Raw genomic sequence first — 21,555 nt, 5'->3', positions numbered from 1 at the left:
ATTTGAAATTGCTGTTTTGTGTAGCATCAGAAAGGAGAATGTTATGCTGATTTGGCATTAATGGAAAGGTTATTTCTGGGCAGGATCAGTCTTTTATTGGAAATAAATACAGGGTGTGGCAGCGACACCTGTGATGTGCTACATAAAAACAGGTGCAGCAGACAACTCATTTGGGAACAGAGCTCAGAGAAGAGCAGTCATGTGTTTAAACTCTGGCTATCAGTGTAACTGTCTGACCACTGGAAATCTATGTGAACCATGCAGGACGAGAGCTGAAGACATGGGAACAGAGGAGGTCAACCCATCAAACCACATGAATGCAGCGGGTCAGGAGAAAAGGGCAAGTGAATCCGAACTGAACATCTCTTCAAGCAATGTTGGAAATGACCATGGCCGAAACTGGGGATGGGTGCTCTCTGGGATCATATGTGTAAACATTTTGATCCTGGGTTGTGTCTTGGTCGTCGGAAGTGCTTACGCTGATATACATATAACAACCCCTAACCTGCAGGTTTTCCTCATCATCATCATCCTACTTACCTCTATCTGGATGGTTTATTATAGCGTCTTCACAGCGAGAGAAGAAAACGCTGTCAATTACAAGGATGCCCACGCTGGGCCTGTATGGCTCAGGGGTGAGTAAATGTTCAGCTTGTTTGGATATTAGTCTTTTCATTCACAGAGCATTGGTAGATAGTTTTATGATTGCTCATCTATTCCACATGTTTTTGTTTTCTCCTTCAGGAGGACTTGTGCTGTTTGGGCTCCTCGGCATTATCATGGACATTTTCAAGATAGTCAGCTATGTGGGATACCTCCACTGTGATTCTGCTGTTAAAGTCGCTTTCCCTGTGGTGCAAATTGCTTTCATAATTGTGCAGGTAGGAATGTCAAAAAAAAAAAAAAAAATCACTTTACAAGATTTAATCTGGTCTTGATGGTTGCAAAATAATTATTGTGATCAATTTGCAGACATACTTTTTGTGGTTCCACGCCAAAGACTGTGTGCAGCTACAAAAGAACACTTCTAGGTGCGTACTTAAGATATTTCCTACTCCTTTCTTCATCACTGACCTTCCTGGGAGTATCTATTTCGGTCCTGGGAAAGTAACCTACTTTCAGTAAAATCTGTTACCCAAGAAGTTGTGAAAATATGAAAGTAATTTTATACTGAAAATTCTTCTGCCATGACTTAAGTTTTTCACTGCCCATGATTCTTTGTATCATTTACAGACCTTGTGAAGGTGTCTTTTTTTTTAATGTTGTAATAAGACTATTAACAACAATATTAAAAAATTTAGAAAGGACAAAATTAACATGGTTGAACTGAATCTGAAAAATCATTTATAAAAAGGGAAGTTAGTTTCCTGTAAGAATCAGTAAATATTTAGATTTGACATTTTTGCTTTAAACAGTATTTAGCAAGTTTATTAGTCATGGTTTAGCTTGAAATTGTAATACTAACTTGAAACTTTATACTCAGAGTTCCTCTTTGTTATGTTTTATGCTGTCATAGCTGATCGCAGTTTTGATTGACCTCCCTTTTATCCCTTCATTTTAGCTGTGGGCTGATGCTCACCCTCTCCACAAATCTGGTTTTGTGGATGTTTGCAGTAGCTGATGAGTCTGTTCACCAAACAGTTGTTCCTGAAGATCTGACCAACATCACTAAACTCTCCTTCCGAAGCTTGTACATCAGTAAAGGTAATTAAAGCACATTAATTAAAAAAAATCTGACTAGATAAAGGAGTTGGTTTGAGATCACAACATAACAGTTTTTTGGTCATTTCATGTTTTACAGCGGGTTACGGAGACGATAAGTGTAAGTGCAGCCACACTTCCTGCAGCATCTTCAACCAGACCTACTTCTACCTGTACCCTTTCAATATCGAGTACAGCATCTTTGCCTCTGCCATGGCCTACATCATGTGGAAAAATGTTGGTCGTGTAGTAACTGAATACGCCCACCACATCAAATTCCGATTTGAGGGCATATTTATCGGTCCTATTTTTGGACTTGTGTTAGTATTCGCAGGGCTGGGGACATTCATTGTATATGAGATGGAAATGCAAAAAGAACATCATGATAACCACAAGACAGACCATGCACTGATGATGCACTTTGTCATGAATATAGTCATAGTTAGCCTGATGTCTGCTGTCACTGTGATCGGCAGTGTGATCTACAGGGTTGATCACAGGGATCGTGTGTCACAGAAAAACCCCACACGCAACTTGGATGTAGGGTTGCTGGTAGGAGCCTCACTGGGCCAGTTCATCATTAGCTATTTCAGCATCGTAGCCATGGTTGCAACAGAAGCCAAAGGTTACCTGAGTAGGCTTAATCTGGCGTGGGCTATAATGATGGTGGTCCAGCTTGTCCTGCAGAACATTTTCATTATTGAGGGTCTGCATCGGGAACCCTTTCATGAAGTGGACGAGTCAGTCGCTGTGTTTGCAAATCCTTACGTGCCGGAGCCAAGCAAAGATCATTACAGCCACGAAGGCTCAAACACAAACACAAACCCCCACCCAGAGCACAAACTGTTGTGGAAGCGACGAGTGTTGAAGGAGGTCTGTATGTTTCTGCTGCTGGGCAACATAATTGTGAGTATTTCTTTCCTTTTCTCCTTTAAATGTGCTGTTTTAAATTCACTAAATAGTAAGCGTGCATTTTTCTTTACAGCTGTGGATCATGCCTGCATTCGGCGCTCGCCCCCAGTTTGACTACAGCATGGAAAGTGAATTCTACAAATTCAACATATGGGCCGCTGTTGTAAATGTGGGACTTCCTTTTGGCATCTTTTACCGAATGCATGCTGTGGCCAGCCTTTTTGAGGTGTTTCTGAATGCGTAACATGGAAGCATAAAATGTGTACAGATGACTGTGTGGATATTATAACCATAAATAAACTGTGGTTTGTTTTGATGCTTTTCTTTGTTATTAGTCAAAACTGACGAATGAATGCTGCCACTGCAATGTCTCTGATTTAAAAAAAAAAAAAAACATAAACAGTGTATTTATAATGTTTTCAGAAAAATAATTTGTTTCTAATCTTGTAAGACTTGGTTTCAGCTTCAGGCATATATGTACAAAATAAAAGCATGCAACAAAGGAACATAAAAGATAAAGAATTGTTGTTGTTGTTGTTGTTGTTACTGCAAATCTAATAACAGTATGTGTGGCTGTAGCAGACCTAAAGCAAAACTAAAGCTTATTTTAAAATGTAATTCTTTACTTCTTTAAAGACAATTTAAAGAATTGATTGAAGAAAGTAAATCTGCAACTACACTGACAGCCTAAGTCATTATTAATATTTTCATTTCTTATGTTTTATTTTTTATTTATGGTTAACTAAATAGTATTGGTGCTCTGAATTTAAGAGAAAAACAGCTAGCTTAAAAAAAAACAAAAAGAAAAAAAACATACTGGCATTGTTTTCCTGATTGTATAGACTAAAACATTAGTAGATAGATATGAAGAAAACATCACTAAACTGACGACACAACGTTGTAGTGCTTTTTTCTTGACCACAGCCGCGAGATGGCGCTGTGATATCACTGCCGCCATCGACCTTTGGCGTCTTAATTTATTATGACTGGATGACTATTTCTAATTCGGTCAATGAAACACTAAACTTTGTTAAATAAATTTTAAAAAGTAAATAAAAATGTATCACTATTATCATCATTATGGACTTAAATAAATGGAAATAAAAGCAGGACAGAGTTTATAGAAAACATTACGAGTTTATAGAAAACATAACAGGGTTTCTCCGATTAGTCAGCGCCTCTCGTCACTTTCAGTTATTTGCCAAATATCGGTCAGAATTTCGTCATTTCCAAATTTACAAACAATTTAAAATGTGCCAGTTATTATTATTATTATTATTATTATTATTATTATTATTATTATTATTATTATTATCTTTCTATTTGAACATTAAGAAGTTTTCTAATGACTCACCTGCGCTAACTTGTGTCGGTGTTGTAATATAACGACCGGTTAGCGTTTGCATCTTAAGTTCGTTGCCCTTATTACACTTTTTAGAAATTACAAAACAAATATAAGAAATATAAGATAAAATTCAGCAAAGAAACCCTTTCCCAAAGGCTGTACAGCAGGCAGGTTACTTATTAATACAACAACCTTAAAACATAAATGGGTAACCTAATTATTTTTCAGCGGATGTGCTTACCTTTAAGTCTGGCAAATTCAAAGCCACACCTTCGTGGGGTCCTTAGCACACGGTTTTGTTTACAACACGTCACCAGGAAATAAAGCTTTCGTGTCGAAATGCATAGACAGGTGATGGACCCTAAATTTGATTTTTATTAATATTTAGGAGCTATTATTTGTTGAAATATCTTCGCAACACGTCTTAATCGACGTTTTAGATTTTAATATTCATCACATGTCCGACTGAAATAAAACTAAAGGGACGTAGCAGGTCCTTTGCTCGGTGTATTCAGCATTTAACTTTTTCTGTTTTCAGGACTCCCTCGAGGCTCCTCTTTTTGGAGAAGATGATGAGAATAACCAGGTAAAAAGGCCAAAAATGAGGTGAGATGTTCTACTTAATGTGTTTATAGCCGAATCTCCTTTAATCATAAAAACTAAAGTCTCCATTGGGGTTTCAGACATCCTCTGGCCTCCTTCTTCCATCTGTTCTTTCGAACAAGTGCCATCTTGGTCTATCTCCTCTGTGACATCCTCAGCAGCCGTTTTGTAGTCTGTATGGTCATCATCATCCTTCTGCTGTCGTGTGACTTCTGGACTGTCAAGGTGGGTGATGTTTCACCACAGGGTCATTACAGAAACCAGTTATATGAACTTTAAGTGAACCTAATTTTCACAAATGACCACTAAAGCAGAAAGTATGCAGGAATACTTCTACATTGAGGTTATTATTTTTTGTTTGTTTTGTCATTATTTAGAAAAAAATACCAAATCATCTAGGAAAGATTACCTTTTGGCTTTTAGAATGTATCTGGCAGATTGTTGGTGGGCCTTCGATGGTGGAATCAAGTGGATGTAGATGGGAAGAGCCACTGGGTGTTTGAGTCAAAGAAGGTAAGTAGGAGCTCATCAGGTATGAAAGGTATACACGACATGACCAGCTGGTGTTTGCATGACTCACTTTTCAACTCATGGAAAAAAAGGAAACAATAAAAAACATGTCTTCTCACATGTAACAGGAAGCTAGAAAACAAAAACAAATCGTATATACACAATCACAGCATTTAGTCATGTGAAAAAGAAACTTTCCTCGCCCTTAAAGTTTCCACTGCAATCAAGATGGTAAGTAGCAACAGGTTGCTGCAAATCAAATACACTTGATTGAGTAATAATTAGCAAGTGTGAACACTTCTATGAAAACAGATGTTTTGGTAGTTCTCTGGAGCACTCAGTGTGTGTTAACACAGTGCCACAGTCTTTCCAAATTCACCCTGAGTTCAGACTGTGCAGTAGTCAGAGAAACTGCAAAAATCCCAAGAGCTACATCTCAGCCTCAACAGACCTCAGCATGTTAAATGTTAAAGTTCATGAAAGCACAATTAGGAGACTGTTTTTTTTTTTTTTGGGGGGGGGGGGGGGGGGGGGGGGGGGGGGGTTGCCAGGAGTAATGCATAAAGCGCAGCACCACATTTGGCAAAACCCAAATACAGCATATCAGCACAAACACCTCATACCAAGGGGTAGAGGGGTGATGATTTGGGCTTGTTTTGGGCACCCTGCAGTCATTGAATTGATGGTGAACTCCACCGTATACCAACGTAATCTAACATCAAATGTGAGGCCATTTGCCCAACAGCTAAAACTTGGCTGAAATTAGTTTGTGCATCAGGGCATTGAGCCCAAGCATAAAGAAAAGAATCAGGTGTAGCAATGATCCAGTCAAAGTCCAGACCTCAACCCAGCTGAAATACTGTGGGTGAGATCTGTCCATTAAAATAAACAATACCGACAAACCTCAGTGAATTGAAGCAATATTGTAAACAACAATCTGAGAGACTGCTGAAGTTGTGCAGAAAATGATTGTTTCAAATTCTTTAAGCTATTGTCATTAAAAGTGGTTCTACAAGCTATTGAATCATGGGGTGTTCTAGGGCTGGGCGATATGGACCAAAAGTAATATCTCAACATTTTCTAGCTGAATGGCATATACAACATATATCTCGGTATATAAACAAAAAGGGACTTCAGAGTCAAAGCTACGTGTCCCAAATGTCACACACATTTTTATTAACATTCAGCTGTAGATATACATGAGAAATTGCTCAAAAATCAACTATTGGTATATTTAAATAATAATGCTCCCCAAATAAACTACACTATATCGATATAAACTATATTGGCTCATCTTGTATCGCGTATGAAAATAGATTGATTTTTTTTTTTTTTTTTTTTAAAAACTGATATATCGCCCAGCCTTAGGGTGTACTCAATTTTTCCATAGGACTGCATAAAGTTATGAGAAAACTTCCTTTTTCACTTGACTGTATGTTGATGTAACGCGTTGAATATTATGATGTTATGATCCTCATGTATTTCATTAATTTAAAAAAAATCTTGTGTGCCTTTCTTAACAGACAGACAGCAAAAACACAACACCCAGTGCTGAATCACGGGTATTTTGGCTCGGACTTATTGTGTGCCCCATTTTCTGGATCCTTTTTGTGTTGAGCACCATCTTCTCCTTTAATATTAAATGGCTGGTCAGTTCAGAGTTTCAACATGTCAGATACATTTCTGACTACCTATATAGCGGCTAATTAATGGTTGACATCTGTTTTTGGGTTCCTCCAGGTTGTGGTAGTAATGGGCTTGGTTTTACAATGGGCAAACCTGTACGGTTACATCAGGTGCAAGCTGGGTGGAAAGTCTAACCTGAGAAACATTGCAAAGAACTATCTTGGTGTCCAGATTTTTAAACAGGTATGTGAAAGATTATCTGAACTCTTATGTTTTTTGTAGTTTTTCTGAATATTTACGTTGATTTTTTTTTTTTTTTTTTTTTTTTTGTAACAAAGGCAATGAAGAAACCGGAAAGACTTTGAAGTCAGCACTGGCTGTTTCTTACTGAAAAAAGTGTTCGGTCATCTTTCAGAGTCTATGGGTTATTTAAATTTCACTTAATTTTCCTATCAGGATTTAATTTAATTTGGATAAAGAAATCTTTCCTTTTGGTTTGAGGGTGTGCCACTTCTGTAGCTTTTTACAGCTCGGCCCTTTCTGCAACCTCATTAGAAATAGTTTATGGTGCATTATTGGGGGGAAAAAATGTATGCAAATGACTGTTACCTACCTTTTTTAAGAAGTTTGGTATGACATTATGGTAATGTAAAGACAAAGTGCAACTTTATAAAATTAAAAATATTTTGGGATAAGGGCAGCTTGGGTAGAATTTTATACCAAAGTTGGTAATATTTAAGGTATGTCTATGTTATGGTAAATAGAATAATATATGTTTACTGTCATTTTTGAGTGGAAATGTGAATTTTACCAATGGAGCACATATATTATTGAGGTGTTAATTTTATATCTTAATAAAGCCTTAAACAAAGCCTTTTGTCATGTGGCCCACCAGATTGTATAAAGCCAATGATGCTTTTCTTGTGGTGTTTTCTACCAATTTGAATGTCAAAACTATGGAAAAGGTATCCACTTTATTAGGTACACCAACTGCTTGTTAGTGCAAATAACTAATCAGCCAATCACATCAATCACATGGCAGTAACTCAGTGCATTTACTCATTGTAGACATGGCCAAGAGGACCTGTTGAAGTTCAGACCAAGCATCATAATGTGGAAGAAAGGTGATTAAAGTGACATTAAATATGGCATGGTTGTTCGTGCCAGACAGGCTGGCCTGAGTATTTCAGAAACTATTGATGCACACGATTGAAAATGAAAACGATTAATTCATAGATCATAAGGCTACTGTTTCAGAGCAATAAAAACACCAGAAGTGTTTCCAAAAATGTCAACAAATGATCAAACAAAGAACTGAAAAACACTTGAAACATATTTACATATGATCTGATATAGGCTCAGGTTCGTATGGCCCATTGTCATGCCATGTTGATTCTCATGTTGTGAGACATTGCTGTCATTCTGTGTGTGAAACTTCACAAAACAGTTCTTCTATGCTGTAAAACAGAGGTGCACATTACATTTTATACACATTGCTTTTGGTGTTCCTGTGCACGCATTAACCTCCGTCTTCCTTTGTTCTCATGTTGTTGGCCAGTGTGATGTACTGTCCAAATGGATATCATGATTTGGAATGGGGGCCATGGGTCCCTGCTACTTCCTCTTCTCCTCATGCTTTTGAGATATCCCACCTCACCTCTGGTTTGCCCTCTCTTGCTTTCTTTTTTGGATTTGCACACAATTTGTCCAACTTGGGCTTGGAATCCATACACATACATGTGGCCACTTTTTGTCATCCCATTCTCAGTGCAGTCCAGTCTGTAGAGCAGCCAGCATGTCACCATTGCTATGTACATCAAAGGAAAGGCAGTGGTACCACTGTTTTTTGAGTGTTAGGGATACCTTACGTTACCTATGGTACCCGAAGCCCAAGTCTCCCTCTAGAAGTACCCCTTACTGTGCAACGAAAAAAAAAACAGAATTTCTGAAAAAGCAAAATAAAAATCAAACCCATAAACCTGACAAAATCCCTCTCTACAACTTCATAAACACTCCTGCATTTATTTTTTATTTTTTTTTTAATTTAGGATTTATATCATTTTAAATGATTACTAGGACAATTTTTCTTACCTTCTTATCACACCACGTGCTTCTCGGACAATGTGTCAGAAAAAGATGTCGCACCTTCAAATCATGTTTGATAGTGACTCCAACATGTTTTTGTACTGAAATTTAATACTTTCTAAAACATTCTCATTGGTTTGCATCATTTAAGTTCACATGTACTGGGCATGGGGCTTAGAAAACCTTTCTGTTGCTCCAGGGCAACGCTGTGCTGTAGAGGGACAACTTTGCCTGGTCTGATGAGTCTCAATTTCTGCTGCTAATGGTATACGGGATAATTTCTTGGCAGACTTTTGGCCTCTTAGTACCAGTTCAAAGCTCAAATGATCTCAACCTGGTTTCTTGAACAATTAGTTTACTGTAGTCACATGGCCTCCATGGTCACTGGTCTCAATAGAGCAAATTTAAATGTGGTGGAACAAGAGATTGGCATCATGGATGTGAAGCCAACAAATCTTCATCAACTGCGTGATTCTATCATGTCAATATGGACCAAAATGTCTGAGGAATATTCCCAGCACCTTGTTGAATATATGCCATTAAGAATTAAGGCATTTCTGAGGGCAAAAGGGGGCCCAAGCCAGTACTAGGAAGGTGTACCTAATAAAGTGACTGGTGATTGTATATTGGCCCAAAGTTGAAATATGAACATCCTAATGATTCAAGTAGTGTTATGGACATTCAGCTACTTTAGTAAGTCTCAGAGTATATCTGAGTACCTGAGTGGAAAATCAAGGGGAGGGTAGTAGAGTGCAGCGTCAGCAGTATTCAGGAATGATTCAGCCACTATGTGGCAACAAAGGAGCAACTGGGTTTAGCAGATTGTCCAGTAAATCGTCTCATTTGTCATTTCTTTACTTTTGAATATTGGTTTAATGTGTTGATATTCTCGTAATACTAAAGTCCTAAATAAGATATTGTGGAACCTTGGACAGTTCATCAAGAATAAATAACCATATTTATTATGTCATCAGTGAAACAAAAGTTATTTATTCCTCTGATAATAGAAATATACAATAACGTATTTTTGTTAAATATCAAAAGAGAAACTACAAGTACACACAATAACTGGGATATTGACTGTGTGATTTAACTAATAAATACATTCAGAGGTTTTCATCACTCTGCATCTGAAATATATCTTAAATTTGCAATTTCAAATAAAAGTGTAGATTGTGTTAATAAATGGTAAATGAACTAATTCTTATATAGTGCTTTTCTACTCTACCTGAGCTCTCAAAGCGCTTTATGCAACACTTTGAGTAATACACATCAGTCATTCCAGAAATCAAAATGATCAACGTTACATTTAAACTTTGTCATAATTACAGTTATAATAACAAGGTATCCAATGCCAGCAATGAAATAGATCCAGAAAAAAGTCTTGTCCAACAAGTTGGCAAAGTTGTTTTGTCTCTCCTTTTCTGCTTCGTTGGTATTATGAGCTTCCAAGAATTTGGCCACCTTTCTGAGTATCTGAATGTCCTCTGTGGCATTTAGCTGGATGGTGTTAATATCAGCTTTAGTTTCTGAAAGGATTAAAGGTTAGAGCAGGTCATATTTACTCTTAAAAAAGAAAATAAAATCAAGCATCAGTGAGCATCATACAATTTAACAATGTACAGTTTCAATATTTGCAGGATTTGCTCAATAATCAAGCCTTCCTTACCCTCATCCTTGATCGCTTCCTTGTTTTCTGTGATTTTGCGGGCTGATCGCATTGACCAACAGCAGAGAACCAGGTGGCCTTCTTGGGAGATCCGTGTAGTTAACATGGACACCAGCATACTCATGATCAAGAAGATCAGGCAGACACAGAAGTGCGGCCCTGCAGTACAGGCAAATTAATTAGTCAGTTATTTAAACCCACTGTGATGCTGTTTGTGCAAAAATCTCTGACTTACGGATTATTGGACTGCATTCGCTGTCTCCAGGGAGCTTATCATTGAGGATATTGATGAAGAGGATTAAGCTGAGCACCAGAGTGACCTTAAAAGAGTTGCGTTTTCCATCTCGCAGTGGCAAAGCAAAGCTGACCATGTCAACAAAGATGAGCAGATAACTGGGCAGCATCAACGTTAGGAAGGGGTTGGCAGGCTTGAGTTGTAGTCCCACCTCAGGAGTATAACAGAAAGCACAGTGAGATGAATCTGAGTTTTATAAAGTGGCTTTTTTTTTTTTTTTTTAATTTGTGAGCAATGACATAATTTTTTTTGTGTCTGTGCATGATAGCCGGTTTTCAGTGTAAATATGAAAGGGACACTCTATCTGTGCTGGTACCCGCTCTCTCACACTAGGGGTCCACTTATGGTGTGCGTGCGTGCATGTGTGCGTTTATGCGTGTATGCACAGCTGGGCCTGGGTCTGTGGCTTGCCGAGCCTTGGCACCTGTGGGAGGGGCGGGAGTACCTCCCTACCGCTCTACGCTGCTCCCCACTGATTGTCACTGCCGCTCCTGGGGTGTGGGTGCCTATGTGTCCCGGGGTATATGGCCGGATGTCTTGGCATGGTTTCTGACCCGCTGCCTTGGCGACTGTGGCCTGGGGGTGGCTTGGGCCTCCTTGGCGTTGGGGGGGGGGGCTCTGCCGGGTGTCGGGCCAATCTTGGGTGCTTGGGGCCTCGGGGGCCGCATGCTCGGCTCGTGCTTTCCTATTCGCCTCTGGATCACGGGGGGCATGGTTGCAGTTTCTTACCCTCATTGAGTACATTCCATGACAGGGCGCATACACACACATTACTGCAACAGCAAAACTGTGTGTATATGTATATGCATAGATACGTGAATGCATGTATGTATATCTCTTTCAAGTATTTTTTCTTTCCTTTCTCCCCTTTGCCCCCCCCCCCCTCTTTTTTTTTTCTTCTCTCTTCCATTTTTTTGTCCCTCCTTTCTATCCCTTTCCTTATTGCCTGTCAGGCCTGGCATAAATAACTAAATAAAACAATAAAAATACAAACATTAACAAGAATAGCCTATACAAAACTTATAGAGCTGTTCTTGTAAAAGCAAATATGTTTGGTACATCAGTGCATCCAGATCATTGTTCCGATTGCGAAAACTGCCAGACATGACAGGCTAAAAAAAAAAAAAAAGAAAGAAACTTGTAGCTGAAAAATTCTCAGAGGCCAAGATGACGTAACTAGTTTGCTTAGTTGATCCTAGCCCTTAAAAATATTAGATTCACCATCATGTGTGACAAAGAATAACAGCAATTCCTCCCATCTAAGAGTCTGAGATCATATAGAGTCAGGTTCATAAATTTTTGGACAGTGAGAATTTTTGGATGCAGTAAAGCATTTGCTGATGTCCACAGGTTTAAAAACAATCCTTATAATTAAAATTGATTTTGTCCAAGGATTTTTTTTTTCTGCTTAAAAACAGGGACTGTGTATAAAAATGACTTTAATTCTTAATTCTTCTTGCAATCTCTTTAAATTACAGTTCAAAGTCTGCACTACAATCACATCTATGATGTAATGTATTTGCGTCAGTTACACAAGTCAGTTGCTCTCATTAGGGTTAAATTCTTGTAGCTGAATACGGGCACCCAGTTTAATTACAAATTGCAGGCTTGGGTGGTTCACTTACCTGGATGTAATTTTGTTCATCTCCTTTTTTCTGAAACGCTATATACATTGTTTCCCAGTCTCCATGGCTGCTATCAACCAGCTCCAATTCGTCCAACTTCAGGGTTGGACCACATCCTGAATGAAATACAGCCTGATTTGATGTTGTTTCTTTTAAAATAAAGTCATAAAGACCCTGTGATTTTTCTGTGTTTGAACATTTTGAACTATAGTTGCAAATGTAAGATACAAGTTACATGCAGTAAAACTGGTAACACAAACCTGCAGAAATTGAGTTACATTGTATTACCTGAAAGAACTGCAGTTACCCGTCTTTTTGTTTTTTCTTTATCCTTTACTACTCTATTATCATTGAATGGGTTTAGGGTGTTATGATAGTATCGTAGTGTTAAAATAATTACAATGCCATTCATGTGGTAAGGAATTCTTTTTACATTTTAATTAATAAAAAAAATTGAGCAAAAAGGAGGCATTGTAAGACAAATCTCAAGAACTAACATATATATTTACAAAGTTAAAAATACATGTAGTACATTAGTGAACTTACCATCAGTGCTCCAGGTTTCTATTGGAACAGGACAGACATCATAAGCAAAGGGATAGTTGAACAGGTTGATTTCACAGTTCACCACTGCATTTATGGTCAAACTGTGCTTCACAGTCCCGTTACTGTACACCAGCACATCAGCAGAGGTCGGCTGCACAGTTGATGTTACTCTACAAGTAAGAGATAAGAGACGTCTGAAAAGAATTTTAGCAATTCTTTGATATGAATTTGCCCTAATAATTTGATGTAACTACTTACGCATTTGTTATAAGGAGCTCAGGCGTCCAGATTTTATCTACTGGCAGAATCACGTCATCAAACGTGTACACCGATGTGTCCCAAGCCAACTCAGGATCTTCCCATTCCTGTGTTTTCAAATCAAAATGGATGCTTTCAAAAAACAAAAAAAAAAAAAAAAAAAAATTTTTTCTTCTTTTTTTAAATTTGAAAGTGTTTTGAATCTTACGACTGAGGCTTGCAGAAGAATTTCTAGATTGACATCCTTTGTGTCCTGTTCAAAACATAACAAGTTAGTCAAAGCATTGGTTAGCCTGTGTTTGCCTCTCAAAAATAATGCTTGGTTGGATAAAATTTTTATGACAAGCTGTATATAGTTTTACTTTATCAAAATCTGAACACATGTTGACCAGGTTTGCATTAACAAAACTTGTGTTAAATAAGAGTGATACAAAATAGAGGTGTTTTCAACAAGGAGCTGCCACACAGAGAACCTGAGTCATAAATTGTCACTGAAGAGATCTAAAAGGAGAAATGAAAATTTATTAAACGTTAGCTTCACAACAAATGAAAATATACTTACAACTGCCAGAGTTGTGTACTGTAATCGTGGCACACGGATTTCAAGCTTGCAGCTTTGATTCTGTGGCTGTGATAACAATTTTTTATCTATCAACACAATGCTTAGACATCGGCGACTTGTGCAGTTGCTGGAGAGTGCGCTCCCTAAAATGGGAGATAAATGTGAACATAAGATTGAATATTTTTTTGCAACACTTTTCTAAATCTGGTGCCTCTTACAATATATTTTGTAGGATAATCTTTAACCAAAGTAAGTTAGACTTACCGACAGTTGGTACACACAGTAAGAACACAACCTTCACTATACTGTGGGTAAGAAATTTCAGCATTTTTGAAGTCTGCAGCAGAGCTCACATCCAACTAAAAACTTTAAATCAAGTGACTGCTGTGTGCAATTTTTCCACCATCCCTGTCCTATCGTTCTTGTTTAGGTTTCAGCCTTAAATAACCCGTCTGTGACGTCCGCTTGGAGTGAGCACACTCCAAGACAATATCATTCACCCACAGTAGCGTTTAGGAACACAATCGCGTGACTAATAATAACAGAGGATTGTGTTTCTATGGTCATCAGTGAGCCTGTGTAAACAGTCGGTGCAGTTATTCCCAGTATCTGTGTACCTGCCCAGAGATACAGCTGCTGTTTGTCATCAGAGCTATGCTGCTCTGCATTATAATGGGCTGTGCCTGTCATGAGAGTGAAACAAAGCACACAGTAATATCAACATAATTTTACTTGAACAAGGCTGATCTCCCAGTCATAGATGTAGAGCAAAGATTTGTCACGCCTGTGGTTTAAGTCAAAAAGGTGTGGTTATGACAGCTGCTTGATGAATTCACTCAGGTTATATAATGCTTATAATAATTTCTGTATTGTGCTGTCACAATGCATATTCTTTTTCATATGTAAATATGTATTGTTGGTGTACATTATTGGCCTATAAGATTTATAATTGAAGTATTAACAAAGGAAAATAAACAGATATCTGTCTTTTAAACTACATTGCTGATGTGTGTTGATTTTAATTCAGGCCATCATTAAGTTTCAAACTGTACAACATATTAATTCATCTTATATTAATGATCTATTACATACTTTTCAATTGATATAACTTTTAATTAAAAATATGCATTTGGATCACATAGAGTACTGCTTTGCAAACTCCTGCATTAACCTCAGTGCACTTTTAATATATATCAGCCTTTTCAGAACATATTTACAACTTTATTAGACCGTCTGTCATAAAATCAAGAAAACAAACATTTTAGAAATCTGCCAAAAACCTGTTTAAAAATGACTCAACTGAAATCATGTTCTTATACCCAAATTTGAGTGGGTACATTGGACTTCTTTGAGAAATCAGAAATTAACATTCAGCTACTAAAACTGAATACATGAAGTAATAACAATGTAATTTTGTATTTTCTCCTTTATTTGTGTAAATTTGAAAATTCATGAATAACAATAATAATTACAGTTTTGTGCTAAAAATATAGGTGGATTAACCGTTACAGCAACATTAAAAAAAAAAAAACATTTAATTACCAATACTTTTAATTTAGGGCAGCTGTGGCATAAACATTACATTGAGTGGTGGTTTAATAAATTTGTTAAGCAATGAACTTACTTTTTTCATTCATTGAAGTGACTTAAGCCATCACCTCTATGATCCTTCAGTTAATTTAATTAGCATCATAATTCAGGCTTGTGTCCTAAATATCAATTAATGTGCGCCCACATAGACACACAAACACACTGACTGTCAGTATGTGGTTGCTGTTGTGGTTTGTTACATTTTCTTTGTCCTGTGTATGATTATCCGTACTTGAAAATGTTTCTTTACTTATTTATCTGATCAAAATGTTCTTTTAACCCTTGTGTGGTGTTCATATTTTTAATGCACAATAATGTGGACCTGCCATATTGTTGTGTCATTAAATCAATACACCATAACAATTTATTGCAAAAATGCTCAGCAGATGTTTAGTTTATGTGAAGTTCTTCAAGCAATTTTTTTCCTGTTTCAGTGCCAGCTGTAACTCTGTTAACTGCATTCTGCCATTATGGCTAGTCAATCCTGTCAATCCTGGATTGAAACTAAGAAGCTACCTAGAGGGGAAGAATGACCTCACCCTAGCCACCCTCAGACAAATATTAAGAGCCTGCTATGCAGAAACGGATGCAACTGTGTTATACCAGCAACTGACTAAAGCAGTGCAGGGACCAAATTAAACAGCACTCGGGTTCCTCATCCGTGTGCTTGATTTGCATCAAAAGGTCCTGTTTGCATCTGAACGAGCCCAGTCTGGCCTGAAATACAATAAAGAGTTAGTCCAAAGCCAGTGCCTTCAATCTGTCATGATAGGTCTGTCAAATGATAATGTGAGGGCAGAGATGAGGAGCTATCTGCAGGATGTGAGCAGAAGTGATGAGTCGCTGTTACAAAAAATGCAAATTGCACAGCGCAATGAAAGTGAAAGAGCTCAAAAGATTAAAGCCACAAACAAGGCCACTTATACAGCAGGCCTAAATTTTGTGGAACAGAGCAAAGGAGAAGACGACCGTCCAACAACTCCTGTCTTAGCCAAACCTGGTAAATCCACAAAGGAAAACTCTTTATTTACAAAAATAGAGGAGAGTAACATAGCAATCAGAGAACTTACAGGTCACTCTTGCAAACTGTCCAACCTGACAGAAAAGATAATGGTGGTGGTCAAGCTAGGGTGAATGTAACTGTTTTGAAGAGACTAAAGAGACGCTGTGTAGCATGTCAGCAGACCCGAAGTGACTGCAACCATTGCTTTAAATGTGGTAGTGAGACATGCTGGGCAAAGGGGTGCAGAAGCAGTCGGGAAACTGAAGGGGGTTGTGACTGGGGGACGTGCCATGATCTCGAAACCAAAGTCCCAGAATAAGCAAAATCCAAAGCTTACTTCACTCAGCAGCCAGGTAAGCCCACATAGTAAGCAGGTGGCAAAGGGGAAAAAACTAGTCAAAATCTCTCAGTGCCCTGTGGGTCTGGTGGTAAAGATGAGGAACAACCACCTCAGTTATACATCCCTTATGCTAAACGTAAGAAGGTGGCACAGTTAATAGGTAAGAAGTGTCTTGGTTGGTGTAAGATGAAAATCACTATGACTCAGGCTCTGTGGGATACTGGAGCACAGGTATCGATTATGAGTGAGGCATGGAAGTCCCAGAACTTACCTGATGTAAAAGTTCGCTCCATCACTGAGTTGCTGAGCAGGGATGAGCTGCTAGACTTAAGAGCTGCCAATGGGTCAGAAATTCCCTTTGAAGGCTGGGTTGAGGTTAACCTTAGTCTGTATGATCCCAAGGCTAAGACAACAGGGTCTGAGGAGATTCTCGTCCCAGTACTAGTGAGCAAGGACCTGGTACAGAAACCAATAATAGGGTTTAATGCCATTGAGGAAGTAATGAGAGCACGAGAGAAGCAGAGTAAACCTAGTGAAAGAATAGTGTTACTCAGAAATTCTCTAAGGCTAGGGTCAAGAAAGGCAGAAGCGCTGCTGAACCTCATCCAGGGGGCAACAACTGAGAATCTTACATACCCTATAAAGACTGGGTGTGCACCAGTTGTAGTTCCAGGAGGAAAAACACAGCGCATTAGCTGTTCCCTTTGAACAGATTTGAAGGTGAAAGCTGAAATGCTTTTCGAACCCGAACAGAGTCTTTTGTGGGAGGAGGGATTAAAAATAGACTGTCAACTGATCAATTTTTCCTGCTCAACAGGCAGAGCAAACATCTATGTAAGAAATAGCACACACCATGACATCACGGTGCCAGGTAGGACCCTGATAGGGAGCATAAAGAGAATAGCAGCCTGCCACCCAGTGTACACAGAAGAACATCAGGTGAATTCAGTAGTGGTTGAAAACATCCAGACCCCACCTAATTCAGCCAAAGAAGAGCCTCAGAGTGACTCTGAAGGTGAACTGTGGGATCCACCGGTCAGTGTCAGTCACTTTATCAGTGAACAACAAGCAGCCGTTAGGCAAATGCTCAGGGAGGAGTCAGGTGCATTTGCTAGGCACAAAGATGAAATAGGCTTCATTAGAAACCTAAAAACGGACATTAAGCTAGCTGATGACATTCCAGTAGGCAAACCATACAATGCCATACCTCGACCACTGTATGACGAGGTAAAGAACCGCATCCAAGACTTGTTAAACAAGGGCTTCATCCGCAAATCCACCTCCCCATATGCATTAGCAGTGGTTTGTGTTAGGAAAAAAGATGGGAGCCTACGACTGTGCATTGACTACAGGGGGCTAAATAAAAAAACAATCCCAGATAGGCACCCCATACCACGCATTCAGGAGATACTTGATGGGCTTGGTGGAAATGCATGGTTCAGTGTGCTGGATCAAGGCAAAGCTTATCATCAGGGTAGCATCAGCGAGGACTCTAAAAAGTTCACAGCCTTCATAACACCATGGGGGCTGTATGAGTGGAACAGAATCCCTTTTGGCCTCACAAATGCACCTTCAGCTTTTCAGCGTAGTATGGAAGAGAGCCTGGAAGGCATCAGAGACAAAATATGCATTCCATACTTGGATGATGTCCTGGTCTATAGCAAGACATTCTCACAGCACGTAGAGGATGTGAGGTCAGTTCTTCAGCGTCAGCGAAGCTGGGGAATCAAACTAAGACCAGATAAATGTGATAAATGTTGGAACAGTGATCTCTGCTGAAGGTTAGAGAATGGATGAGAAGGAAATAGCTGCGGTACAGGCACTCAAAACAAACCCCCCAACCAACATTAAAGAGCTGCGTAAGCTTCTTCGGTTCCTGGGGTATTATCGAAGTTATGTCCAAGATTTTTCTCGTCATGCGAAATGCCTGTATGACTTGCTGTCAGTGAATGGGAAAACAGGCCCTGATACAATGTCAAAGTGCCAGGCAGCCAGGGGAGGGCAACCGCCCCCAAACCAGAAAATAACTTGGACTGATGCTATAGATATATAGCAATATAGATGCAGACTTTCTGTCCCGCACACCTGTGAGTATGGAGTCATACATGAGTGAGTGTAAGGAGCACTGCCCTCTTGAAGTATTAGGTGCAATATTTAGTGCAGTAGAGACACGGGACCAGTGTGAAATGGACTGGATCTCAGCTATCACCTGTAGCCAACAAAGTCAGGAGATAGCTGCTCATCATGGGCCAGACATAAGAATAAAACACTCTGAGCTGTTAGGTGCACAACTTCAGGACCCTGCAATATCACATGTCCTCCACCTGAAGAAGTCTGGGGGGAGACCCAAGAGGGGGCTCGTAAACAAAGAAACTACCGAAGTCAAGCAACTCTTACGTGAATGGAACAGACTGTGTTTCCCACGATGGTCTGCTGAAGCGCAAAACAGCAACATGCACTCAAATTGTTCTGCCAAAACAGTACAAAAAACTGGTGTACCAATTTCTTCACTGTGAGATGGGTCACCCTGGGGTAGAGCGCGTTTTACATCTTGCTAGGAGCAGATTTTACTGGTCGGAAATGCAAAAAGACACTGAATTTTTGTAATAACCAAAGTTTGTAAATGCAATATTCAAAAACAACCCACAGTGTTGAGCAGAGCCCCCATGTGTCATGTACCTGCAACAGCACCATTTGAAATGATTTCCATAGACTACCTTCACCTTGAAAAAAGCAGGGGTGGGTATGAGTATATCTTGGTGGATATTGACAGCTTCACAAAGTTTGCCCAAGCCTACCCAACCCGTAACAAATCAGGCAACACTGCAGCAGAGAAAATCTTTAATGATTTTTCCTTGAAGTTTGGGTTTCCTGCTAAAATACACCATGATCAAGGCAAAGAATTTGAGAATCAGTTATTCAGACAGTTGCAGAAATATTCAGGAATTGGGAACTCAAAAACAACTCCCTATCATCCACAGGGGAACCCAGCAGAGAGATTTAATCGTACTTTGTTATCAATGCTGCGGACCCTGGATGAGGAGAAAAAGGGAAATTGGAGTGACTATGTCAATAAGGTTGTACATGCCTATAACTGTACTACCAGTAAAGCAACTGGGTATTCTCCATTTTACTTGCTTTTTGGAAGGAATCCCTGTCTCCCCATCGATCTGATCTTTGGCCTCACTAACGAGGAAGGATGTAACTCTCACCAGGAATATGCTAGAAAATGGCAACAGCAGATAAGAGAGGTATATGATATTGCATCAAAAACATCCAAAAGACCACAGCAAGGGGGAAGGCATACTGTGATCAAAAGAGACAGAGTGCAGTGCTCTCAGCAGGTGACAGGGGCTTAGTGAGGAACCTGTCAGAGTGGGGAGGGCCGGGAAAGTTGCGCTCCTACTGGGAAGATCAGATACATATTGTGGTCTCACAAAAAGGGGAAGGTATCCCAGTGTATGAAGTGAGGCCTGAGCGTGGCACAGGGAGGATTAGAATCCTCCATCATAACATGTTGATGTCATGTAATGCTTTGCCTTTTGAAGAGCCAGCACAGCGTATTGGGGAAAGTGAATCCCATGTTAAGCGGAAGGAAAGGCAGTATGCCAAAATGCATGAAATTGCAGAGGACCCAGTGAGCTCAGATGAAGAGGAACAATATTGGGCTCAGAGGGTTGTATACCGCCACCACCGGTCTGGAAAGCAGGATGTTACACCAGCAGTCACCCCGGAAACTCCTGAAACAGTGCATCAGTTTGAGCAGGGTGCAGAAGCAGAGGAGTCCACAACGGAGACTCAAGTACAAGTGTTTTTGGACAATACCAGCACTGGAAGCGATGCCACAGGAGCAATACAACCTGGTCAGTGTGCAGGTCTGCCCAGTGATCAGGAGACAGACTTGCCTGACACAGCCCTGCAGGTCCCAGAGAGAGCGATGACCTAAGGAGACATTAACATGTGAAACATTAGGTCAACCAGTTCATCGCGTGGTAGGGGCTCACACCAATCCACTGTATGTAAATGCACTGACACCATCATTTGGTTATTATAATCCACCCTGGGTACTTCCACAGATGTTTGGATCACCTATAATTTATCCTATTCTTGCCCCAGGATACTGCTAAGAGAAAGGCAGAGAGTTTTGGGACAGGAAAGTGAGAGAATGGACAGGATAACATGCACTGTTTGTAAATCTAGTGGTTACTGGTGATGTGCATTTTCAAAGAAAAGGGGAGAGTAACTGTTGATTTGTTATTGGTAATGTTCACCAAGTTAAAATTACTGAAGAAATGTTCTGGTTATGCAGATGTTAGACTCAAACTGAGACATGTCAAATATGTAAATGGGGTGTTTTCAGATCAGTGTTATACCTTTTTGTGTCTAACAAGAGTTAACACGGGGAAAAGCCGTTGCACTGCTGGAGAAAACTGAATATGTCACACAGTGATAGTAATGCACTAAATGTCTCTGCCTTACACCTTATACTGTCATATTTTGTACTGTTGGGCTTTTTAGTCAATGTTAAACCGCGAATCAACACATATGTTGAGGACAACATTTATTTTGCAGGGGAATGTGGCCCCTGTAGAGTGTATTTTCTTGTATGTTCAAATACCTGTCTGGTGTTCTTAAACAAGGTTTGATCCATTAAGTAGTTTAGTCATTTATGCCATGTATATACTTGCCAGCAGGGGGCAAGAATGAGCTGTTGATGATGTTTTAGGGTTCAGAGTGTGGGTGGGCAGAAGAAGTGTATGCCCCTGAACTTGTCTTGTCCAGCTTGCTTCTTGTGGTGTGAAGTAATAAACTAAATGTTATCTACACCTAACGTCGTCGCCGTCTGAGTGGTGTAACACAAGCTCATACAAACTATAACTATAAA

The 21,555-nt window shown here is 39.4% G+C and overlaps 3 protein-coding genes across 4 annotated transcripts; 2 read left to right on the top strand and 1 right to left on the bottom strand.

Annotated features, from left to right (window-relative positions):
* Positions 1-185: 185 nt before the first annotated feature.
* On the top strand, positions 186-3,013 carry LOC115784599 (proton channel OTOP2-like). Its single transcript, XM_030735883.1, has 6 exons — positions 186-635; positions 745-881; positions 973-1,031; positions 1,562-1,704; positions 1,802-2,607; positions 2,687-3,013. Exons 1-6 carry the CDS (start codon positions 200-202, stop codon positions 2,855-2,857), a joined length of 1,752 nt encoding a protein of 583 aa, XP_030591743.1. The 5' UTR covers positions 186-199; the 3' UTR covers positions 2,858-3,013.
* A 1,223-nt stretch (positions 3,014-4,236) lies between these two features.
* On the top strand, positions 4,237-7,840 carry LOC115784600 (Golgi apparatus membrane protein TVP23 homolog B). 2 transcript variants are annotated; one of them, XM_030735884.1, is made up of 7 exons: positions 4,237-4,309; positions 4,497-4,564; positions 4,642-4,786; positions 4,985-5,074; positions 6,595-6,720; positions 6,812-6,940; positions 7,766-7,840. In XM_030735884.1, exons 1-7 carry the CDS (start codon positions 4,298-4,300, stop codon positions 7,823-7,825), a joined length of 630 nt encoding a protein of 209 aa, XP_030591744.1. In that variant the 5' UTR covers positions 4,237-4,297; the 3' UTR covers positions 7,826-7,840. The 2 variants fall into 2 exon arrangements, with proteins under 2 accessions (XP_030591744.1, XP_030591745.1); XM_030735885.1 differs by lacking the exon at positions 7,766-7,840 and adding an exon at positions 7,036-7,577.
* Positions 7,841-9,837: 1,997 nt separating this feature from the next.
* LOC115784978 (5-hydroxytryptamine receptor 3A-like) lies at positions 9,838-14,145 on the bottom strand. The gene is made up of 9 exons (XM_030736392.1): positions 14,002-14,145; positions 13,738-13,880; positions 13,384-13,428; positions 13,176-13,282; positions 12,918-13,087; positions 12,372-12,487; positions 10,687-10,897; positions 10,452-10,610; positions 9,838-10,311 (listed from the first exon to the last, which is right to left on the bottom strand). Exons 1-9 carry the CDS (start codon positions 14,063-14,065, stop codon positions 10,055-10,057), a joined length of 1,272 nt encoding a protein of 423 aa, XP_030592252.1. The 5' UTR covers positions 14,066-14,145; the 3' UTR covers positions 9,838-10,054.
* Positions 14,146-21,555: the final 7,410 nt, after the last annotated feature.

The sequence above is a fragment of the Archocentrus centrarchus genome, chromosome 8 (assembly GCF_007364275.1).
Source record: "Archocentrus centrarchus isolate MPI-CPG fArcCen1 chromosome 8, fArcCen1, whole genome shotgun sequence".
NCBI lineage: Eukaryota > Metazoa > Chordata > Actinopteri > Cichliformes > Cichlidae > Archocentrus > Archocentrus centrarchus.
The sequence above is the reverse complement of the archived record's forward strand: the minus strand, read 5'-3'. Positions and strand labels throughout refer to the sequence as shown.